Below are 21,839 nucleotides of genomic sequence, written 5' to 3' on the forward strand. Positions count from 1 at the left end.
TTTTCTCCACTAGAAGTGTTTACTATCAGTTCAGCCATACAGTTATCTCCCCTTCAGGTCACCTTATAGGGCATTGTGTCTTGTTTTCTCCACTAGAAGTGTACAATATTGACCATAGGTCACTAAGGTCCATTTTGTCCATGGAAACAAATATAAAACAATAAAGTCACTTCTCTCTGCACTGCCTGAATCATACTTTAAAATCCATTAAAGGGGATCCTATTGAGCTCTGAGTCACACCTTCTTTTACATTAGACCACTTATGAGGGTCATTTGTTACTGTTATAAACCATTCATGCATAGAGGATAGAGTTTTATCTTAACACATGATAATATCTCACCAAGTCTGCTAAACAAATGCAGACACAATTAGTCTCAATTTGTTAAGCATAGAGCATACATTTAAACTAATTGCTTTAATAATGGCTGATGAAACATTCATCTATGTTTTTACAGTTCAGTAAAAGTAACAAGTTCTGAAATGAATTTCTTGTTTTTATATCCACTAACACAACTTTCTGTCCTGATTAATAAAGCATAAATAAAAGATTTGGCAGTTTAGGGGTAGTTTAATCAATGTTTAATAGATTCCATTTAAACTGATGATTGAGAGATGAATAAAGATAAGTGTTTTGCTCTCTGAGGTGTCATCACTTCACCCAACCCACCTCCAAGATAGACAGTTATGTAATTTCACACTGAATCATCCCTAACAGCTGACATGATGGAGAAGAAGGGAGGAAGGGGAGGAGATGGGGTTTGTTACAGGGACAGGATTTATCAGTTTAGGGGTCTGGGGGGGTCTGTGGGCGTCAGGATGAGGACGACTTGAAAAGTTTGCGTGTCCCTGAAGTACATTTCACACATCTCCCTTCCCAGTCTCCCCCCTGAGCACCCATTGCGTAAGACCGTGTGTGTGTGTGTGTGTGTGTGTGTGTGTGTGTGTGTGTGTGTGTGTGTGTGTGTGTGTGTGTGTGTGTGTGTGTGTGTGTGTGTGTGTGTGTGCAGCAGGCAGGTCCTCCTCAGTGCTGCTGTGGAGCCTCAGAGGAGGCGGTGGTCTCGTTATCGAGCGGCCCGGCGGGTGAAGTTTCGCTGCAGGGGTGGGACTTTCTTCCTGCAGTCGGTGGATGAAGGTGAAGCTGCGGCTCTCACAGAAATGCCTCCTGCAGCAGCTTTTCAGACTCCAGCGAGCTGCAGCACACACAAACTGACACCTTCGATTGGAACATAAACCCTCCTCCTCCTCCTCCCGCTCCTCCTGCTCAGCTCCTCTTCTTCTCTCCTCTTCCTCCTCCAGCTGGACGCGTCTGAACGCTTTCGGATGATCTGAAACGGGAGGAGTGTGAACGCCGTATCCCTCCCCTCCTCCTCCTCTCCCCGGGATACACAGACTGGACCGGCACCGGTGTCAGTGAATGGAGAGCGGCGCCTGAAGAAGGGAGAGCGGTGGAGTTGCTCTACCCCTCCTCCTCCTTCATCTTCATCCCTACTGCACCAAAAGAAAAGTCCGGGTAAGAAATGCGTGCTCACTCAAGCCCTTCGACCTGCGCTCCTGCGCTCCTCCGTGCACCACACGCAACATGCCTTACAGCCAGACTCGGGACTTGTATGCGTCTTTTTGCTCTCTGCTTCTTTGTTTACTCTGAGAGGATCACTGAGGCTCTAGCTGCGCTTGTGAATACATCCCAGCAGACGGGATGGAAGCCTGCTCTGGCAACGGCATTTCCGCGACTCTGCTCTTTTCACTCAGTCGACCCAAATATTGATTCCCATAGCAAGCAGACTCGAACTAGAAGCAGGTTATTGGCTGGGAAAGCGAGTCGATGTTCCCAGCAGCCCTCAGTGGCTCCGGGGTCTAAAGGAGGGATAACAAATGGCACCAGGAGCAGCGGGAGCTGTCCGTTCAGCACCACTCAGCTGAGCACAAACTGTGGCCTATTAAAAACTTTAAGAGGGTTAGAGAGCAGTTTCATAGCTGTGTGATTTCGCTTTTTCATTGCAGAGTAGGCTCGCTTAGCTTTTTGAGGTGCACATGATATCTAGAAAACACAAGATTGAGTCTTTTGGCAAATTGTTAATCATTAGGCCTGAAGCATATTCTTAAACCTTTGTTCCTGACTTTTGGCTCTTTCACCAAAACAATCACTCTTTCATTCTGACATTCTGTCTATAACTGGCTTTTTATTTGAGTTGTGTATGAACCATATCACATCAAGTACAAACTTAACTTTAAAAGTTAAAGCATGAAAAATGTGCCTACATTAGAGGATGAGTGAGTTTACTACTGCAAGAGTAAAGTCCTCACTGTAATCTGTCAGTACTTTCACACTGTTTGACTCCAGGCTGTGAGAGCTTGCAAAAACACAACTTTTTACTTTGATCCATGAAGTGTTTTCAGTATGGTCATTGTTTCCAAACCTTTGTCTGATCTGTGGTGGTGAAAAATAGATTAAAATACATTAACCCTTTAACTTCTCAACTGTTTGGTTCAGCAGTCCCTGCAGCTTGAATAATTTTTCTGATTTTTTTGTTTTTATTTTTGTTTTTTTTTGTTTGTTTTTTTGTTTGTTTGTTTCTATTCTTAAAGCTACAGCAACATAAAAAATAAGAATTAAATTTTTTCAAGTTTTTTTTTTTTTTTTTTGTAAGTACAACAAAAATTAAATACACTTCATATCCCTTGCATTTAAAAAGTGAAAGTTAAAGGGATAAAAAAGGTGGGAGTCAAAGGGTTAAAGGAACTGTGAGGGCTTAGGCAATCTTGAAATAGTCTCCCTTTTATATACTTTCCTGCTCATAATCTATAATTTAAAATAAGATTATCTGCATCAGATTGGTTGCTCTTAAAAGCTTTTTCTCAGAATCCATGGTCAGGTTGAACACAAATCCATTTACAGCATATAGACTGTAAGTCCCTATTACGACTCTATGCTGGGTAGAAAAGTTTAGCAGTGAGAGGCAAGATCTGTCCATGTTATTAAAGAAAGACATTGGAGCTGAACTGTCAAAAAGATACAGGATGTCAGAGCAGAAGAAAGTTAAACTGGAGAGTGATAGAGCACAAGCTAAAACACGGGTTAAACTATTTGTGATAACGTCCATTCCAACCCACAGTCAGCAGTTATTCTACAGTTGTCTGTTCAATCTTGAGAGTCGATCAATAAAATGAAGAGTGAGGTTACGTTAGCTCTGCTTGGTGAGGTTGGAGTTGGTAGATGAGAACTGGTAACCAGGATCCACTAACTAACTAACTAAATAGTTGTCTTGTTCCAAAACAAATGCATGCATTGACAGGTGTCACGTCTTTGATACAAAGGGTGAAAGAGCTCATGGGAAATGGTGTCTTTATCTCAGAAAAACACTACCAATTTTTGCCAAAGGTGTCATTGCAATCAACACCAAAACACTTCTCTAGGATTCTGTTTTCAGGTTGTGTTAATGAATCTTTTAGTTACAGCTTTGCCTGAATTGCTGTAACTTCAGTCAACCATTAGTCCACCCAGTATGTCCAGGTTTTAAAACCATTTTTCTTCCCAGAGCCATCCAAGCTGATCATTTTCATACATCTTGGCTCCATCTCTGTGTCCCTCCTGACAAAAAAGTCATTAACTGATTAACTTGAAAGCCTCCGTATTAATTAACGGCTAAAAGACATGTGGGCGTCAGAGCAGACTTCCTCTCCCTCGAAGCTGTGCCTTTTGGAATGAAAAGCACTTTTGCATCACAAAAACCCTTCACTTCAGAGATCTATAGCTGGTTTTTGAGACTTTTTCAAATGCTGGAGGTAAAAGAGAATCAGTCTTGTTGACACGATTGCACAATCTGGGTCCTCTCCAGCTCTTCGAGTGTGTTCCCCACAGCTCTCTAATGGTGCTGTGTGAAAAGGCTTTACAGTAGAAGTAAAAAGTGTGAGTGTGTGTTTATGTGTGTGTGTGTGTCACAGGGACTTTTGCCTCGCCTGGCTGAAATACGACCTGCTCAGAATTCAATTCCTCCACCAGCACTCGCAATCATCTGAGCCATTCGTTTACCTCCAACTCTCTTTCTCGCTCTATGTCAAGGGCTTCCCCCTACTGACACACACACATGCTCTGACTCACACACACACACACACACACACACTCACACACACAGGCAGCGCCCCCACCTTCCCGTCCTCGTGTCCCCGCTGAACTCCTCAGCAGAAAAGTGTTATTACATTAAGAAAACTGAGAGCACTCAGACGCAGCCTGTAGAAAATGCTCTTTCCTGAGATGGCTAACACCTTAATGTATCACAGCTAATATTTTCCAGGAGAGATTGTGTAATGGATTGACTCATTTTATGATGAACGCCGGTGGTCCAACCGGTTTGCTGCCAAATTTTGCTACAGCTCACTTATCTTGGAGATGCCTCGAAATGCAGCAGGATGAAGAGAGGACCATAAAACCAAGTGTGGCAGAATGAATCAGGTTTATGAGATTGAGACCCAGAAAAGTTATCAGGCTTTGAACACAACACATAAAGCTGGTTGGAACATTAACTCTTATCTTAAATGAACATTTTGATGTTTATGGTGAGTATGCTTTGGTTTCTTGATAACAGCTACTGATCAAAGGGTGTGAAGTCTGTCATGTAAATATGGAGCTACATGAGATCAACTGCTCTGTAGGTCTGCATAGCCCCTGTTCCTACACAGAGGTCTGCACACATTGATAAACAGCAACATGTATCAGCTCAATATAACTTGATACGCTCAAAGTTGTTGTGAAAAAGCAAGCAGACGACACTGCCCTCATGGGTTTCAGATAAGTGTCAATGAGCCACTACAGCATAGATTCAACACAGAAGTAGAAACCAAGCATTACCCTCTTTGCAAACAGTGACAGGAAGTAAGTCATGCACGTAAATGGAAAAAACTTGTAAGTTTATTAGTAATGAAAAAAATCCTGCCATTTTTTGGAACTAGTCTATAAACAGGGTTATTTTTTGCTGTAATAATTGTCTTTTTTGACCTGGTGTGTGGTTTCTTGAGTTTCTGTTGCCAGTCTCAGGTGGAATCTTGAAGAACTGCAGTTTTTTAGCACTTACACTGACATTGGGTTTCGCTGCTTGGCTCTAAATTGGAGTTTCTAAGTGATCTTATATAAGCTCAAGTCCATCCATATAAGCTCAAGTCCATCTTGAAAAAGTCTCCCTTCTAGATATATGCCTTATTGTAATCCACACTATGAAATGAGATTATCAGCAACAGTATTACAGGCTATTTCAAAATGCTACTTCTTAGTTTACCAATTCCCTTGATTTACAGCATGTTGAGGTCTTTATGACAATACCATGCCGACTGGTGAGGTTTAGTAGTGAGAAGATATATCTGTGTTTTTCTCTGCTGGAAACAATTTCTGTGATTAATTTTGTTGTGATGGTGGACACAGGAGCCTAACTGTCGGAAAAAGGACAGAAGAGCAGAAGAAAGATAAACAAGAGAGTGATGAGGCCTGAGCTACAGGCTAACACAGGCGCTAAGCGGTTTGCGCTAACGTTCATCCCAACCCACAGTCAGCAGTTATTCTGCAGTGGTCTGTTCAAACTTGAGAGTCTATCAATAAAATGAAGAGTGAGGTTACGTTAGCTCTGCTTGGGAGATGACTGGCAGGACATTGCTAACCAGGATTCACTAAAGTTACACATTACAGACTCATCTTAGAGCACTGGGCTGTCAGCTGTGCTAAATATAAACAGCTACTGAACTACTTACAAACTGACAGTGTTTACTTGTTGCCACCATAGACTGTATAAAACATGGATGTAGTCTCCCTAATGTCACTTGTCTGTTTCTGAAACAGAAAATGGAGCACATCAGCTATCGCGGCCATATTGGTCGTGGCTTTGGCTATAGGGCGCCCATTGTTCACATGTGACCCTGAGCTGTGCATCTGATTGGGCGAGTTTGTGATCTTATCATCCTCTGGACTGTTGAGTCAGAAAAAAATTCACCCCCCGTACAGTGTGTGCCGACAGTAAAATTAGCGACTCAGACAGGAGACGTTTTTCGAACCAGGCTGTAAATAGGTTAATTTCTGCTTTGAAAACATCTTTTTTTTGGCTTGGTGTGTCTGTGACCTACAGTACTTCCAGAGCCAGCCTTAAGTGGACACTCCAGAAACAGCAGATTTCAGCACTCCCGCATTGTCTTATATTCTTAGAATATTGGTTGGTTGTCACATTAGCCTAAAGATACGCTGGAGCACTGGGCTGCCGATAGCACTACATATAGCCAGCTACTACAATGTTTGGTTGATGTCACGATTCAAACTGTAGGGCTACGTAACTGTACTGATAAATACCTTACCTCTGCATGTTGTATCCAGTTAAAAGTTGTCTTGAACAAAGAAAATGTGTTTGTTCCATTTAATTCCAAAACACACACACACCTCGCCAAAGGAAATTTACCACAGTGTGTGTCAGCCTCCAGGCCAGAAGGTGGCGAGGGAGTGCAATTAAAACAGATCCTTCTCATAACATCTTTCACATACACAATGTGGAACTTAGGCTGAAAAGCTCTCATTCTGTCTTGGTTGGTCTCTGTCTTGGCCAGGTAGTAGTTGATGTTGATCTTCAAGTTTTAATCATAGAATGCAAATAGAATGGCACTGTCACTTTAACCTAAAGACATGCACAGAAGCGACCCTGCTAGGACTGATGCTCTACCCCTGATGCTCGCAAAAACACTCAATAAACTCCTGGGTTAAACATCAGAGATCCCTCAGATTGGAACAGCCTACAACGGTTGTGTGTGAAGCAGAAACTGTAAAAAAGTCAAAAAACTCCTGTAGGTGTTGACATTAAGCTAAATTTTCTAATGGCCTACCCCAAAATTGTTTAGCATTACCTCAATACAAAATACTGCAGGAGTTCATATTTTTCAACATAGCTGCCATCATGATGTCACGTCCTCTCTTTTTATAAACATAAACAAATGGCAAAAAATAAAACCAATTAAAACTCTGAGGAAAATTGAGCACTTTGACACAAATCAGTACAATAAGAGCCATTTCTAACTTTAACGGATTGTTGATTGATGATCAAAGTTTGCTATTTTGAAAAAAACAGTGTTGCCTACTGTGGCTTTAATTTCTCAAAAGTTGAATGTAGGGCACAACTTAACCCAAACACTAAAATGCAGAATGTAAAAACCGTGTTACCATCCAGATACCATTAGATTTGACTGCAGCTGCTTAATAGATAATCAATGCAGCTGTTGGCTTTAAAACACCGCTCGTCCCCACTTTGGAGAATTTAGGATTCCATCCTCTTCCAGATCACTGCGAGTGAATGAACCCTTTTACAGACGGAGTAAATCTTGTCTGAAGGACATTTTTTTCAGCTCTCTGTCCTGTATTAGCCTAATTGTGTAGCAGTTAATCAAAGGAGTAATGAGGTGGGTTTGTGGTTGTTAAAACAGGATTTTGTTCCAGAGTGAGGCTTTGAGTTTGTAAAGTGAGGAAAAATCAGCAGCATGGAAAAATCCAAGCAAAGGCAGAAAAAATGAGAGAAACTCAGCAAGTTTTTTCTAATTAACTTCGACGCCATGTGTGAGAAACCAGCACGCTCTAAAAATAATGTGTCATAATTTGACTGTGCTTTATCTCATCTTCCTGTGTTTTTACGGTTCAGCTCCCTCTGTGTGTCCACCTCTTAGAGTTGAACTCAGTCTGCTTTTTCTCTTGAGCTCATCACAAACTGACAGAGTGTTTCTCTCTGGCAGGAGGAAGGAAAATATTTAACCATCAGATTTATAAAGACAAATCCATTTCTAGTTATGTAACAGTTGTTTGATAAACTCTTGTCTGAATAGTCAAACTAGTCAAACATTTCTCTGCTTGCTGTTCCTCTCAGCCGTGCCTTTTCCATTTCTTCCATTCGGAGTTAAACTGAAGTGCAAACATCATCTTGAACAAAGAGGAGTCAGGTTTTTATCCCAGAGTTTGAGGTTTGAAAGTCTAAACTTACTTCTGAAGTCATAAGTCTACTCCTGAAATCGGCCTTCAGGGGTGGTAGGCGGGGCCTGCAAGTTAAACGTTCCTGATTGGTGGAGCACTCACAGTGTTTTTATTTTCTCCTTGGTCCACAATAAGATGACACCCAATCGCAAAATTTAGGAAAAATAGTCAGTTTCTTTTGTGCTTCATTTGTGCTTCATTTGTGCTGTTTGTGCGGTAACAGTTGTTGTTTGTGCTGCTACGTTTTTTAAGTTATCAACACTTTAATTTCTGGTAATGATGTCATCCACCCCCTATAGTTCCTTTTTGGTTTATTTGTGCTGATTTTGTGCTGTACAAACTTTTGTTGGTGCCACAATGGTTTTATGGATATTACATGCTTTATTTTCAGGAGATGACGTAACCCCTGAAATGCTTTTGTGCAGGTGCTATTGTTTTGGCTGCGGTCAAACAGAGTTTGCCTCGTCGAAGTAAAAAACACTACAACAGTGTAACATGTTTACCTGAAGTTCATCCTGCAACGATGGCATTCCAGGTGCTTGGAGTATGAAAAAAGCAAAGGAACAGACAAAGGTACATTAAGTTAAAAACAAAAGTAGCAATTTACTCTGCGTGGTAGCATGAGATGAACTTTGTTTGACAACAGCCAAAACAAGTAAGAGCACCAGCACGAGAGCATTTCCGGCGGTGAAGTCATCTCCAGAAATTGAAGTGTGTAATAACTTAAAAACCACAGCAGCACAAACGAAGCACAAGTGAATGGTACCATTTCTGGTCCATTTGGAGCAAATGGGGGTCTAGGTGCACTCTGGATGACCAGGGGCGGATTTAATGCACAGACCTACCTGGGCTGCAGCCTAGGGGCCCCATGTGTGAAGGGGCCCCTTTGATTGGTTAGGCTGTTTTTGGAAGTTTTAATATGCTACCTAGCCAATCATCAGGTGCTAATGTGGCCACGCTCAACAATTTGTTTACATCTGTTGAGGCTGTCACCATAGTTGCCAAGTCTGCTTATCATAAGTGACTTTGAGCTTGTTTTTCTGTAACTTCGCTTCCAAATCTTGTAAGTTGTGGTTCTGAATTGTAGTTGCTGAAAAATTAAATAATCTAAAGTTTTTATATTGACTGTTTATTGTATTATTATCATTTTTTTGTTATTTATGCATAATACGCATGTATTTTATTTTAATCAAAGTTAAAACAATAAGTTAGTCAATGCTTTTATGTTGACTGTGTTTACTGCCAATCCACTGCGTACAAAAATAAATATTTTTACTCTTATAAAGAGGTTTATCATTTACACAATGTGGCAAGTCACCTGCTGTGCTTGTTTTGGGCTTGCTTCCTCAGATCTGGTCGCTTATTTTCATCCCAAGGTCTGGCAACACCACCTGGAGTGTTTGCCTGTGGGATAGCATGATCTATAAGTAATAGTATAATATATAGGTAGACCCCCAGTTAAGACCGACTTGGTTTAATAACTTGTGAACTGTGGTCTTCCTTGAGTCTGATAGAGTGAATGTGTCTCCTTCCTGGTGTTACAGTTTAAAAAGTGACCCTGTAAACTGGAGACCTTCAGCTGAACCTGTCAGTGGATATTAAGTTCACAACAGCTGTTGAAAACCAGGAGAAGTCCTCTAGAGTGCATCCTAGTTTAGTTTTATATACTCATCTGTCAGAATCTATTAATCAGATCAGCATCAGATCAATGTTTAGTGATAATTCAAAGTTATTTGAGAAGGATGCATCCCACTGAAAGCCATCAATCAATCAATGTGTCTCTACTTCATCTTAGACAGCTGAAGGGTCTGTTGTTGTGCCAAGCAAAGCAGTGTAAGGCGTTCTGACACCAAGAAACTGTCACTAGTGCTTGTCTTCATTCAAGTATCAACAAATCCATCTGCAGTGCATTAAAGCGTGATCAAAACTAGCTGGATATCCTCCATGCTAACAGATTAACTGTGGTGCTACACATAACAACTCTAGCTAGTCTTTACCTTCTATGCAAGCGGCAACCTCCAGTCTAAGAATATAAGGCAGTACAGAAGTGCTAAAATCTGATGTTTCTTGAGTGTCCGCTTGAGGCTGGCTCCAGAAGTACTAGAAGTCACATACATACCAAGCCAAAAAAAGAGGTTTACAAAGCAGAAATTAACCTATTTACAGCCTGGTTCATAAAACGTCTCCTGTCTGAATCGCTAATTTCACTATCGGCACTCACTTTTTTTTAACTCAGCAGTTTAGAGGATATAAAGATCACAAGCTCGCCCAATCGGAGGCACAAGCTCAGATCACGTGACTGACAGGCGCCCTATAGCTGTACACGAAGCCCTTGCCACTTCCAATATGGCCGCGACAGCTGATTCGCTTCATTATCCGTTTCAGGAAAAGACGGGTAATGTCGGGGAGAGTGCCTTGCTTAGTTAAACAGTCTATGCTTCTATGGTGTTATTTTTTGCTTAATGGCCTTGTTTTTGTCTTTCTGCTTTCTACTGGTCTGGCAATACAGTGCAATTACTCTTTCTTTACTTTACTTATTTTACTATACATTACTATACGTCTGTCCTGATTTGCATAATGGCCAGAGGAACTATGTCCTTCCTGGGAATGTTTTACCAGGAACTAAAATTTTCTGGAATTTCTTATTGAAAAACACTAATCAATGTTTATGTTTTTCTGTTAAAACTACTATTTTGTACAATGCTAAAAACCCACAGATTCATGACCCCCAGAGGATTTACCTCACTGTTTTTAGTGATTTCCAGACTTTTCCTTTAAGGCCAAAGTGAGGCAGAGTTAATGGCTCTGGATTCCTTAAAACTGATCTATAATCCTTACATTCATGCTCCCTGAGGTTGATCCCCAACACCTAATAAACACATTCCAGTTTGTTCATTAATTTTTGGACTTCTCCATCACTCTCAGCTGTGTTTTGTCTCTGGTGAGCACAGATAAACTAAGCTCATATCTGAAGCTGTTTCCTCACCCACCTCCTCGCATCAGAGGATCTCAGAGGGTGATAAAGTGAGCTCATCAGCAGGATTTAATAACACTTTCACAAACCACTCGGGTCTTCTTCTCTGGACTCTTAATTGCAACTATGTTTCCCTCTCAGCACGATACATCACAGCATAAAATAACTGTCAGTTGGAGATAGTGAGCATGGTAAACAAATCATCAGCCCGTTAGCATCGACACGGATCTCCTCTTGCTTTACTTTAAACAACCTCAAACAGAGAAGTTGCTTTCCTGAAGTGAGTTTGAGATCAGGGTTTGTTGTCCTAGCGCTGAGAAATTAATCTGACTGATCTTTGCATCAGCTGTTGACATCTCAAATGATCGCTACTTTTACTCAAAGCATGCACCAAATGAGCTGTCAGGAGCAGAGCCGGAGTGTAGCTGGGATGTAAACAGGCGCTTGTAAGGAGATACAAAGCAGAAGGAGACGGGAAGAGAAATAAATTGCTGAGCTGCCTGCACACAGGCTGTTGTGCAGTGTTGCATCTGCAGAGGGGTTAATTTGATTATGAGTCATTGGGCGAGATTAAAAGCAAAGTTGATTGATCAGTTGTTGGAGGAGCAAGCGAGGAGGAGTCAGAGGAGAGCAGCTGACAGGGCTGTGATCCCGTCCTCCTTCATTTACTTCTTCTTCTCCCTCTAGCTGCTCCTTGTGTCTGCTCCTCTTATAAAATCAACCCTCTCCTGTTTTCTTCATCTTACCCTCTTCTTTCTGTTTTTCTCTTCATTAATTCTCAACCTGTGTGTGGACATAAATCAGTGTGTCTGCTCTTATTGATCGGATCTCTTTTAACATGCAGCCCTAACAGAGGACGCATCTTGCTTTCTTTCTCCCTGGATGTCATAGCTGTGGTAAACTAACACGCAGTGTGCAGATTCTGCGTCTCTCTGAGCAGATGTGTCAGGTTGGCTTTTCGTGCTCGAGCTGCTTCAGCTGCCGGGGACACACGAGGCTGCCTGCCAGTGTCTGTTTCCTCCCTGTAGTCACGTTGGTTTGTGTTGGCAGAGCTGCATGAGACCACAGAAGGGAGCAGCAAAGGAATAGAGAAGCTTTTAACACCCAGATACAGAGAGGAAGAAGAGACACTTTGTGGCTGAGCAGAAGGTGACAAAAATCTAAAAACAAACCAGTGGGTTCAGGTCAGCTCGAGAGAATCCGGTGATCAAAATCCATCCATAAAACCAACATACAGCATGCAAACGCTTTTTTTTATCTATAGCTAGAAATATAATGTTTTACATGTTTATGCTATGCACCATAATATATGAATTTTCCCATTTCCAATGTGGCTACTGCTGACAATTCACTTCAAAACTGTGTTTCAGAAGCAGGTGGATGACATCACAGAGACTATCTCTATATTTTATAGTCTTTGGGAAAGACATGCTGCAAAGGGTTGAGGTCAGGAGTTGAACCAGCCACTGCTGCCTTGAGGACTGTAGCCAAATTACATGGGGCACATGCACAATTTAAGTAATATTTTTTTTACAAATTTTGACAATTTTTGGATTTCAATTATAATAATTATTATTATTTTAATTTATTTTTTTTTCTACTTTTTAATAAAAAAGGGAATTTTAAGGAAATCATTAAAAGTCAGGTGGTTCGCAATTTTGTGATTTCATAGAATACAGAATTTTTTTTTTACATTTTTGCAAATTTTCAGAACTTCAATTTTTTTGAATTTTTTGCAACTTCTTTGATTTTTTTAATGCCATCTTTTTTTTAAAACATTTTCAAATTTATTAAAAATAGAAAAAAAAAATGATGAGTTGGCCATTATGATCAATATGTATTATCAAATGTAAGTAATATTTCACAATTTTTTGAAAATTTATTGGATTCCAATTTTATTTATTTATTAATTTATTGATATCTTGAAAAGTTGTTTTGTTTTGGTTTTTTTTGTTTTTTTTTTACATTTTTGCTTCTTTTTAAATTAAAAAAGGAATTTTTAGGAAATTATTACAAGTCGAATGGTTTGCAATTTTTGTGATTTTATAGAATTAAGAGTTGTTGTTTTTCAAAAAAAAAATTTGCAAATTTTTAGAATTTTATTTTATTTTTTTGCAATCTCTTTGATTTGTTTTTAAATTTCCATCTTTTTTTGAATTATTTCCAAATTTATTAAAAATAAAAAAAAAACTCATACATTTCATGTACAATTTTATAAATTCAAATTACTTCTTGTTTAGGTAATGATACACTAGATTTTAATTATGTAGAGAATTTAATACCCCTGATGATACACTTAATGATACATTGTGAAGATAAAGTACATTTTGTGGCTCCTGGAGGATCTAAATCCAGGTGAGCTGAGGCAAAATGCCCCCTATGAAAGTCAAGGTAGCAGACTCCTGAGATATTTCAACTTTTTTTGTTGTTATGGTTCAGAACAGTCTGTTTTTAAGATTTTTACCATCAGATAACTGGAATGGAAACAACCTGAAAACCAATTTGCTAGAGTAGCATACCTCAGGCTTCTCATTAGGATGTGTGAATAAGGAACATTTACTCATTTTGGACTGTTGTGCTGAATGATTCAACAGAATGTTAATAGTGAATGTGATATTTGAAAAATGGCCTTTAAAGCCTCTCAGACTATACCCAAAGTCTCCCTCACATTAGTAAAGCTTGAGTGCTGTGAAAAGAATTTGTACGAACTGTACCAATATGCTTCAAAGGCTTATCTTTAAAACAAGGTTGAGAATACAGAGAAAAGCTGTATGACTGCGGCGCCAAGGGTGAGTGATTCATCTCACTATTCAGCCGCCTCATGTAATTACAGAGCATCTTTTATGGAGATCAGAAGGTTGATCACTGTGTTCAGTTCTGTTTAAACGGCTGTAATCCTGCCTGTTAAAAAAAGTACCATTAAAGAAGATTTAATAAGTCCATCCAGCTCTAACACACGTCATCATTCAATATTAATACACAGATTATTATGAGAGTAACCTCAGACAGTAAGTGTGACATGTGAGCTGTGAGAGGAACCATGCTCTATCCTTAACTCTGATTTATCCTTTGAGGTGTTTTTTTCCTCGACGGCGTCACAGCCTTTCCTAAAAACAGAATTTTTACAGCTACATTATTCAAACTCCACACACTGCCCATCATTCCTCACTGTTTCACGAGCTGACACCATGTAGAGGGATTCATTTCACGCGTATCTTGTTAATTAAAAGCGTCCTCTGCTCGGCTGCTCTCTGTGAGTACCGAGGGAAGACGGTCTCTTTACGCTTTTGGAGGAATGCTATCAGACAGAATCCCTGCAGCGCTGCGAGATAAATCTAAAGAAGTGAGACGGCCGTGATCGAGCAGGCGTGAAGACCACACTTCAGTGGAGAGGCTCTTATGTGGATTTTCACCTCTTCCTTCGCAGCAGAGTGTTAATGAGCTGTCTCATATCTATGGAAGAGAAAAGATGCGATAAAACTCATCCACATGTGTTGATATCACTGGAATAAAGCAGACTGAGACTTGTATCCTTCCTCCTTTGGATCATTACTGTGCAGAGAAGCAGCTCCGTCCTCCTTAATGCTGTAATCATCCCCTCTTTCGCCCATTTCCCTCCTGTCTCATTTTAGAGAATCTGGACACAGCCTCCTCACACACACAGCCTCCATCGCTCTCTCTGAACGCTCCTGTTTGGGTTTTATGTGGCAGATGGTGACAGGGAAAATGGGGGAGAGACAGGATAACAAGCAGTAAAGGTCACAAGTGTGATTGCGGTCTTCTCTGTCGAAGGCGGCGTGCAGGTGATCTGAGCCTGGAACAAGCTCCTCTGTCTGCAAATAGGCAAACAACCACAGTGCAAAAATTAAGGAAATGTGTGTTTGGTAGATTATTTATCTGTTGTAACTTTCCCCTTGGCAATAAATCGTACACAGCTCTGCGTACACCCCTTTAATGCAGAGCCACATTTGTTAGAAACATGCATATCTTCTCTGCCAATGCCAAACAGCTTTTTCTAAAATACATTGTTATGGCACTGAATAATGTCAAACCCTGCTCCTGTTGCGATATCTTCTCAAAGATGGTGACATTGCCCAGATTCAGTATCTGTTTTTTTTAAATAATCAGGTACCTCCAACGCAAGAACTTTGTCAAAAGAAAACATTTCTTTTTTAAACTTTTACTCCTCTTGCTGGACTCCAACTCCTCCTAACAAATGAACCTGAGACCAGAAAGCTGGAGTCTAAATTTGCCAGTAAGAGACTGCTCCATCACCCGGGGGCGTCCTGGGAGAATGAGATGGGAAGTAGAAATTACAGAAGATGTATGAGTTAAATCTCTTAAGAGGAAACACTCCTGCTCAATTAACTCAAGACTCAGAAACTTCCGTTTAAACTTAAACACAGACTCCATCACTCAGGCGCTAAATGAGCTCGGCTGCGGAGCTCTGTAAGATTTTATATATGAAGAGGATCCGATTTAAAGGGACAGTTACACTGTTTGTGCCTTAAAGCAGATAGGTTTCTCAAAATACTAATTTCACCTTTTTTTTCATTGAGACTCAGAGGTTTAACTCCATCCATGATTGAACATCTTTAAGACAGATTAAGGAAGCTTTCACCGAGTTTATTAGTTTTATTGGCAGATAAATTTGAAAGCAATGAAAAGAAACAAGAGGAAGAGGAAGCATGTATACAGAGAACGCAAGTGGGCCCGATATAGAGCCTTGGAAGACCCCACAAACCAGTGGTGCTGCTACAGACGGGTGTTTAACCTGTGGATAAGTCACTGTGCTTTTTTTCTACCAATTACTTTTCACTCGGTGAGATTCCTTAGGGTAAAAAACAAAAGCGTTGCTTTCTGTGCAGCGAGCTGTCAATAGCTCCGTCTGACAGCAGCCAGATGGCGGAGGATAGAGGCGTTAAAAATGAGCGTGTATAAATAATCTTGCTTTGCTTTTGGAGGTCATCAAGATGCTGCATTCAGTTGCTTTTGTAATGTGAGAAAACAAATTGAAAACCTCTCTATTAAAGGATGAGTACACCTTTTAATCCTCTTATCACCTAATCCGCTGACACTGAGCGCACATTAATAGACTCTACAAGGCTGCAGTAGAGGAGTGTGTGATTTCATATCTTCACATGCATTCCTATCACAGTTTACTTAGACATCATTGTGTGTATCTCTCCGCCTTCAGCCCACTGAGGCGACCAGAGCGCCCACGCCGCCTCATTGTTATTAATAAATCTGTCTGATACAGTGTCATCCATTCTCTCCTCCTCCTCCTCTTCTTCTTTCTTCTCCCAAGCTTCCCCTGGACCTCCTCTCCGCTCGTTTGTCACCATAAGCCGATCTGAGCAGATCAGAGGGATGCTGGGCTGACTGAGAGGGGAGGGGAGAGAGTGGGGGAGGAGGGGAGGTGCTCAGTGCTCCCCTCGCTGCCAGAGATTCCCCGTGCTTTGCTAATGGCACATCAGCAGCTGTCAGTGGACCCTGCACTGCGTCAGCCGCTTTAATTGGCCTGCATGGTCGTGGTCTGCAAAGCGCTCAGCAGAATTGAGCCCCCCCACCCTACCCCACCCCCCTAGGCCCACCCTCGTCCAGCTTTTTTCTATATCATTAGTGTAATGCTCCCCGGAGCCGCTCAGATATGGGGAGATTCCAACACGAAGTCGAGGAGGAGGAATGAGTCACACGCCAGTAACCATCTCTTCTTTTTTTTCAGTTTGCGTGGGAAGAGAAGGTCACAGAAAAATATTGTTTTCTTTTAGTTCTTGAAAAACAGCCCCCACTGCTATTTTTAAGAAAGTGCCATGAAGATGGTATTGATTTCCTTTTGCAAACTAAACAAACCTAATAGCTGCACGCTCAGAGAGGGAGTGTGGCTCAAACCAGAAACCTCACAGAGGGCTGAGAGCAGGTTTGAGGAAACCGTCTCACTTAATATTTGTCAGATTTTAAAGCTGTAGAGCCTCTTTTACAACATGTACACTACAGCTCATCTGTGCTCGATCACTTGAAGCTTGTCGTGTGCAGTCAAATGTTCTCTTTTAAGTCCCCTTAGGGCACAGGTTTGGTCAAGACGTGGAGTTACACACCTAAATAGCAGGCCGCCCAGTTTCTTGCTCAGTCCATCATCCTATCCTCTTCAAAAAGGTGCAAAATTATATTAAAATATAACTTAAATAACACCAAAAAGAAGCTTCACCTCTTTGTCCAGAGAGGGCACCAAATCCACACTGACAGAAAGTTCCTCATAGGAGCTTTTTAGACTTCAGTCACAGCATCGAAGGATTAAGGCTTCATTTGCATGACGTTTCTACACTTACATGGAAATGCTGAGAGACTGAAAACACTGTATTAAGCATGCAAGGCCTGTAGTTGGCGCCATAACTGCCTTGTCCAGAAGCGGCTTTTGGTTGATCTCCACTGAAGTAGAGTTGGGCCGATTATCTGGTGTATTGGGGAATGCTAAGTACAGAAGTTGACATTTTGTGAAGAGACAACCAGCAGATTCAGATTCCAGTGAAAATGCCAGCTTACTGTTTACACAGCAAAAGTGGAAAAATTCTACTCTGGAAGCTGTTTTTAAAAGTTTGAATCTTGGTGAGGAGGGAATGCAGTGCCTCTGTAAACACGAGGCTGAAATGCAACAATACTTTTGCGTTGCACCCTAAGACCGCATTTGTGTAAACGGCTACTAAAAGAATATCCATGTACAGCTTAAGGTAAAATCACTCATCTGCCAATCAAATGGCTGATTGTTCAATCGCAAGTTTAGCTGTCCATATGCTTCATCCTTGGGCAAGACACTCAAATCCCAAACTGCCCCTGGTGACTTTGCCAGAGATGTGCAAAGAGGTGGATGTGACCAAATAGCAAGCTAGCCGGTTAGCTGCCAAGTCCCCCGTTTTGGCTGGGAAACTACCATATTTTACCCCTCTTTCCCACCGTCCTCCTATAAAAGCATTCTCCTGTAAATCTTACGTATTGTAAAATAACAAAAAGAAAAAAATATTCAATATCTCTCCAAACGGAGCCTCATGCGCTGCCACCTGCAGTAGCCTGGGGGGCAGTTGTCATGAGGTTAGTGCTGAAAGCGGGAACAAACCAGAGCTGTCAAGTCTGATGTCCTACTGAATTGCTTGTAACAGTAAGTTAAAAAATCTGCCAAAGGAACAAGAAAGATTGGCTTGAAACTAGAATAACATCTTAATACAAGTAACTTTTCTCTTGTTCCATTAGCAGATTTTTTTTTTACTTGTTACAAGCAGTTCAGACCTCATTTCGTTTTTTAAAGTCTTTGAATGAGACATTTTTCTGGACTGGTCAGGTGAATGTGGCTCATATTAAGTCCGAAAATAAATTTTCTACTAAAAACAAGACAAAAACACTTGATAAGATTTCCAATTTTGCAGTGTGCACATGCTCCATTTGGTGTCAGTGTAAAACTGTGACAGGTAATTTTCAGACAGAACTTTTGCAAACATGGTAAAATAGTAGAGCTGATTTAAAGTCTTAAGTTTTCATGAAGGCTATTTTGGCCTGCAACTAAAATTTTTGGCCTCAAGTATTTCTTATCCAGCATCCTGAATTTTGTCTTTTCTGCACTATTTCATAACTTTAATCTGGTCTTGTGTCCTCTGATGTGGTTTTTGTTTTTTCACATTTTCACATCATGCTAAATTTATTTATTTTAAGACATCAGCTGTTAAGTTTGCAGAATGTACAGAGCTTATGATTCATTCAAGTAGTCCATGCACAGTTCAAATGTTGTTTTTTGACATATTATTTATACAATACAATAAAATGTAAAAGTTCACATTTTTCATTCATTTGTTGCTGTATTATCTGTTAACCTGCAAGACCAGTGGTGCCAAAGTGTGTGTGAGGTCTGCATGGATTTATCCCGATCAATCCCAGCTCATTGGTTTCCTGTCTGGTTGACTGACTGTTTATCAGTCTATCTGTAAACCTGCAGAGATCTGTCCCTCTGCTGTACCTGGGTCTTGACATCCCTTTGTTACTCGTGCATGTTACTGTGAATTTGTCTTGTTCTGTTTACGTTTCTGAAGCAGAGGCAAATGTCAGGAGTCATCAGACTCAAATGCTACTTTTTGCTGCAAGCTCATAAAGAGGTTGTTTTGGGGGAAATGATGGTGAAAGATTTAGACTCAGTGCTTATGAAGCCTTTAAGATGGAACAGTTCATCGGAATCAAGTTTTTCATCTAGGTGATTCGAATTAAACTCTGCGATTTTTCCAAGCTCTTAAGTCACGGTTGTGTTTCTTCTCCTCAGGCTGGCTGCAGCACCATGTCCTCGGCTCAAAGTGGGGATATACCGGGCTACCATCTGAGCGGTGAGTTGTTGTAAACATGGGAGGATGAGCATCAGGTTGTTAGATTTTCATTTAAAGATTTGTACATCTTGGGTTTATCTGACAGCTTTGGACACTTTTATACTCCAACTTTACAGCATCTGGGGCTCTATCTGCTGCTAAAGGCCTTCAAAAATACTGTCCCAATAATTGTCTTATTTCTTGTGTTAGAAAAGCAGAGATAGAGCTGTCAAGATCCTTCTACCAGTGCAATTCATCTTAAGAAAGCCGGCCCGGCTCTGGCTTGTCATGCTTCTCTAAAATGCTGTTTGAGATGCTCAGACGTTTTATTCATTTCAGTTTCATTTGAGCGTCATGTTTTGTCAGAGTGTGTCCCAAACTGGTGTTTGATTCGAATAAAACTTTACGCATCAGTAAGTCATCTCAGCACTAAATGAAAAGGCCTGGATCAGTGATCAAACAGACAGTGTGGTCAAACTTATGGGTTTCTCTTCCAGTGGTGCGTAACCCGCCCGGCTGGGAGGTGGGGATCTACCTGGTGGGTTTCTTCGTGCTGCTGGGTGTCGCTGGGCTCAACATCTGGAAGTTGTGGAAATCTGGAACCTTTCCTGCGCCGTCCCCGTTCCCCAACTTTGACTATCGATACCTGCAAGAGAAATATGGAACGTCCTTCTCAGAAGTCAGACAAAAGGTATGTTTACATTCCTGAATCTCAAAAATACACCTTCAAAACTAAGTAAGTTTTTGCTGTCAGGAATGTGGTACAGAAGATCAAAAAACAGCAGGATTTCTCTCCAGTTTAAAGCTGCAGCCGATAGTTTCAAATAAAAGATTCATGTGTTTAAAAGACTTATCCTCTTTGATCTGCTCTCAGCTTGACTTCAGAGTATTTATCTTTAGAGGATGATTCAAGATTTTAAATTCTGAGTTTTCCTCTTTGAAGACGGAATCATCAAACTGTGTTATCACAAAATCTCCCTTTTAAACAAGAAACCTTGGTTTTCCAAAATCTTTACTTTGGCCAGAGTTTTCAGAAAACTTCATTTTTAGTGATGTAAATCTGCGGTTTCGTGTAGATGACAGGCGTAAAATAAACATCGGACATCAGAGAGACATGCAGATCACCTCAGTATTGGGTCGGTTCGTCGAAGACCAAATCTGGACATCGGAGCAACGTGCCAAATAGGCACAAATTTTGACATCTACATCTGACTTTTTTTGGGACGCTGTAATGACGTTCAGCATTTGGACGTCATTTGCAGACCAAATATAGACGTCAATGAGACGTTCAAAATGGATCCAAACATTCTTAGATGTTAATCTGACCTCCATATGACGTCAGACAAGGACGTAATAAAAACTTACATTCTGCACAGGACACTGGATTTGGACGTAGAAAATTATGTTTAATAAACGTTATTTCAATGTCACATTGCCCAGTGGGAAACCCGGCTACGTGAGGACATGACATGGTCTAACAGATCTGTTTGGCTTTGAGGAGCTGTGGTATTTCTGTGACATCAAAGATCAGTTTGTTTCAACAGGTTTGAAAAACAGCAGGTAGTGGTTTCTGAACAGTTATCAGTCTTTGAATTTGCTCTACCTTACCTGACCAAAAGAGAAAAAGGAAAAAAAAAAAAACAAGAAGACAGCAACAGTTAACAACTAGCTAATAGCCAGAGGCAAGGATTTCCCAAAGGATCTCGTGGAGACAGCGCTTGTTTTTGTAAGGACAGCATAAAAAAAAACAACATAAAACTTAATCTAGTTCATAATAAACCATTACATGAAATAGAATTTAAGTTTGAATTGGGGTTGCCTTTTGTTTCTGTCTCCCTGTAAATGTTTTCATCCCTTGTCTGTGTCTTTCTTACAGCGAGTTGCTGCCAACAACCATCGGCGGACCTCCACCACCTCCAGCCGGAAGCCCAGCCTGGCCCTGGGCGACACCCCAGATGGTTTCAGGGACCTGGGCCACCTGGAGCTGATGAGCAGGGAGCTGGACCCGACCGGCATGGCCCAGCTCAACCGATCCGTCTCCACCGACTCGCTCAGCTCCATCTCCTCCATCGCCAACAACTTCGGCCACGACTTCACGGTCGGCCAGCTGGAGGTGACCCTGGAGTTTGAGCCGTCCAGGCATCAGGTCCAGGGGACGGGACTGCTCCACATCACTCTGCACCAGGGGAAAGACCTACTGGAGAGGGAGGAGGGGGACTTTCCAGGCTGCTTCATCAGAGTCTCTCTGGGGCCTGAGGAGCTCAACGTGGGAGTCACAAAGGTGAGGATAGAGCTGTAAGCTGCTCCTGTTACTCCTGCAAAATGAGATGCTGCATCTGAGGACATTAGTGAAGTAAATGAACCAAAACCAGGATTTGATTCTGTTTTTTCTTTTTTTATAGCAAAGCCTCATACAACCATCTCCACTGCAATTCCATTAGTCAAGTGAGGCCTGAGCATGTCTTTATCTGTAAAACATATGTCCTCTAAAAACGAAACATTCTTCGTTGGCTGCCTTCATGCTACAAAAGACGGTAGAAGACT

The 21,839-nt window shown here is 41.1% G+C and overlaps 1 protein-coding gene across 1 annotated transcript in view; it reads left to right on the forward strand.

The window, feature by feature from the left end:
• Window positions 1-980: 980 nt before the first annotated feature.
• syt12 (synaptotagmin XII) overlaps window positions 981-21,839 on the forward strand; it is a 34,110-nt gene continuing 13,251 nt past the window's right edge. Inside the window, exons 1-4 of the mRNA XM_074678552.1 lie at window positions 981-1,511; window positions 19,256-19,316; window positions 19,793-19,986; window positions 21,172-21,576. Coding sequence (XP_074534653.1) covers window positions 19,271-19,316; window positions 19,793-19,986; window positions 21,172-21,576 — 645 coding nt within the window. The 5' untranslated portion in view covers window positions 981-1,511; window positions 19,256-19,270. The remainder of the gene's footprint in view (window positions 1,512-19,255; window positions 19,317-19,792; window positions 19,987-21,171; window positions 21,577-21,839) is intronic.

This window comes from Halichoeres trimaculatus, unplaced genomic scaffold, assembly GCF_033239565.1.
Source record: "Halichoeres trimaculatus isolate MK-OKI-2021-1 unplaced genomic scaffold, fHalTri1.1 fHalTri1_scaffold_10, whole genome shotgun sequence".
Taxonomy (NCBI): Eukaryota; Metazoa; Chordata; class Actinopteri; order Labriformes; family Labridae; genus Halichoeres; species Halichoeres trimaculatus.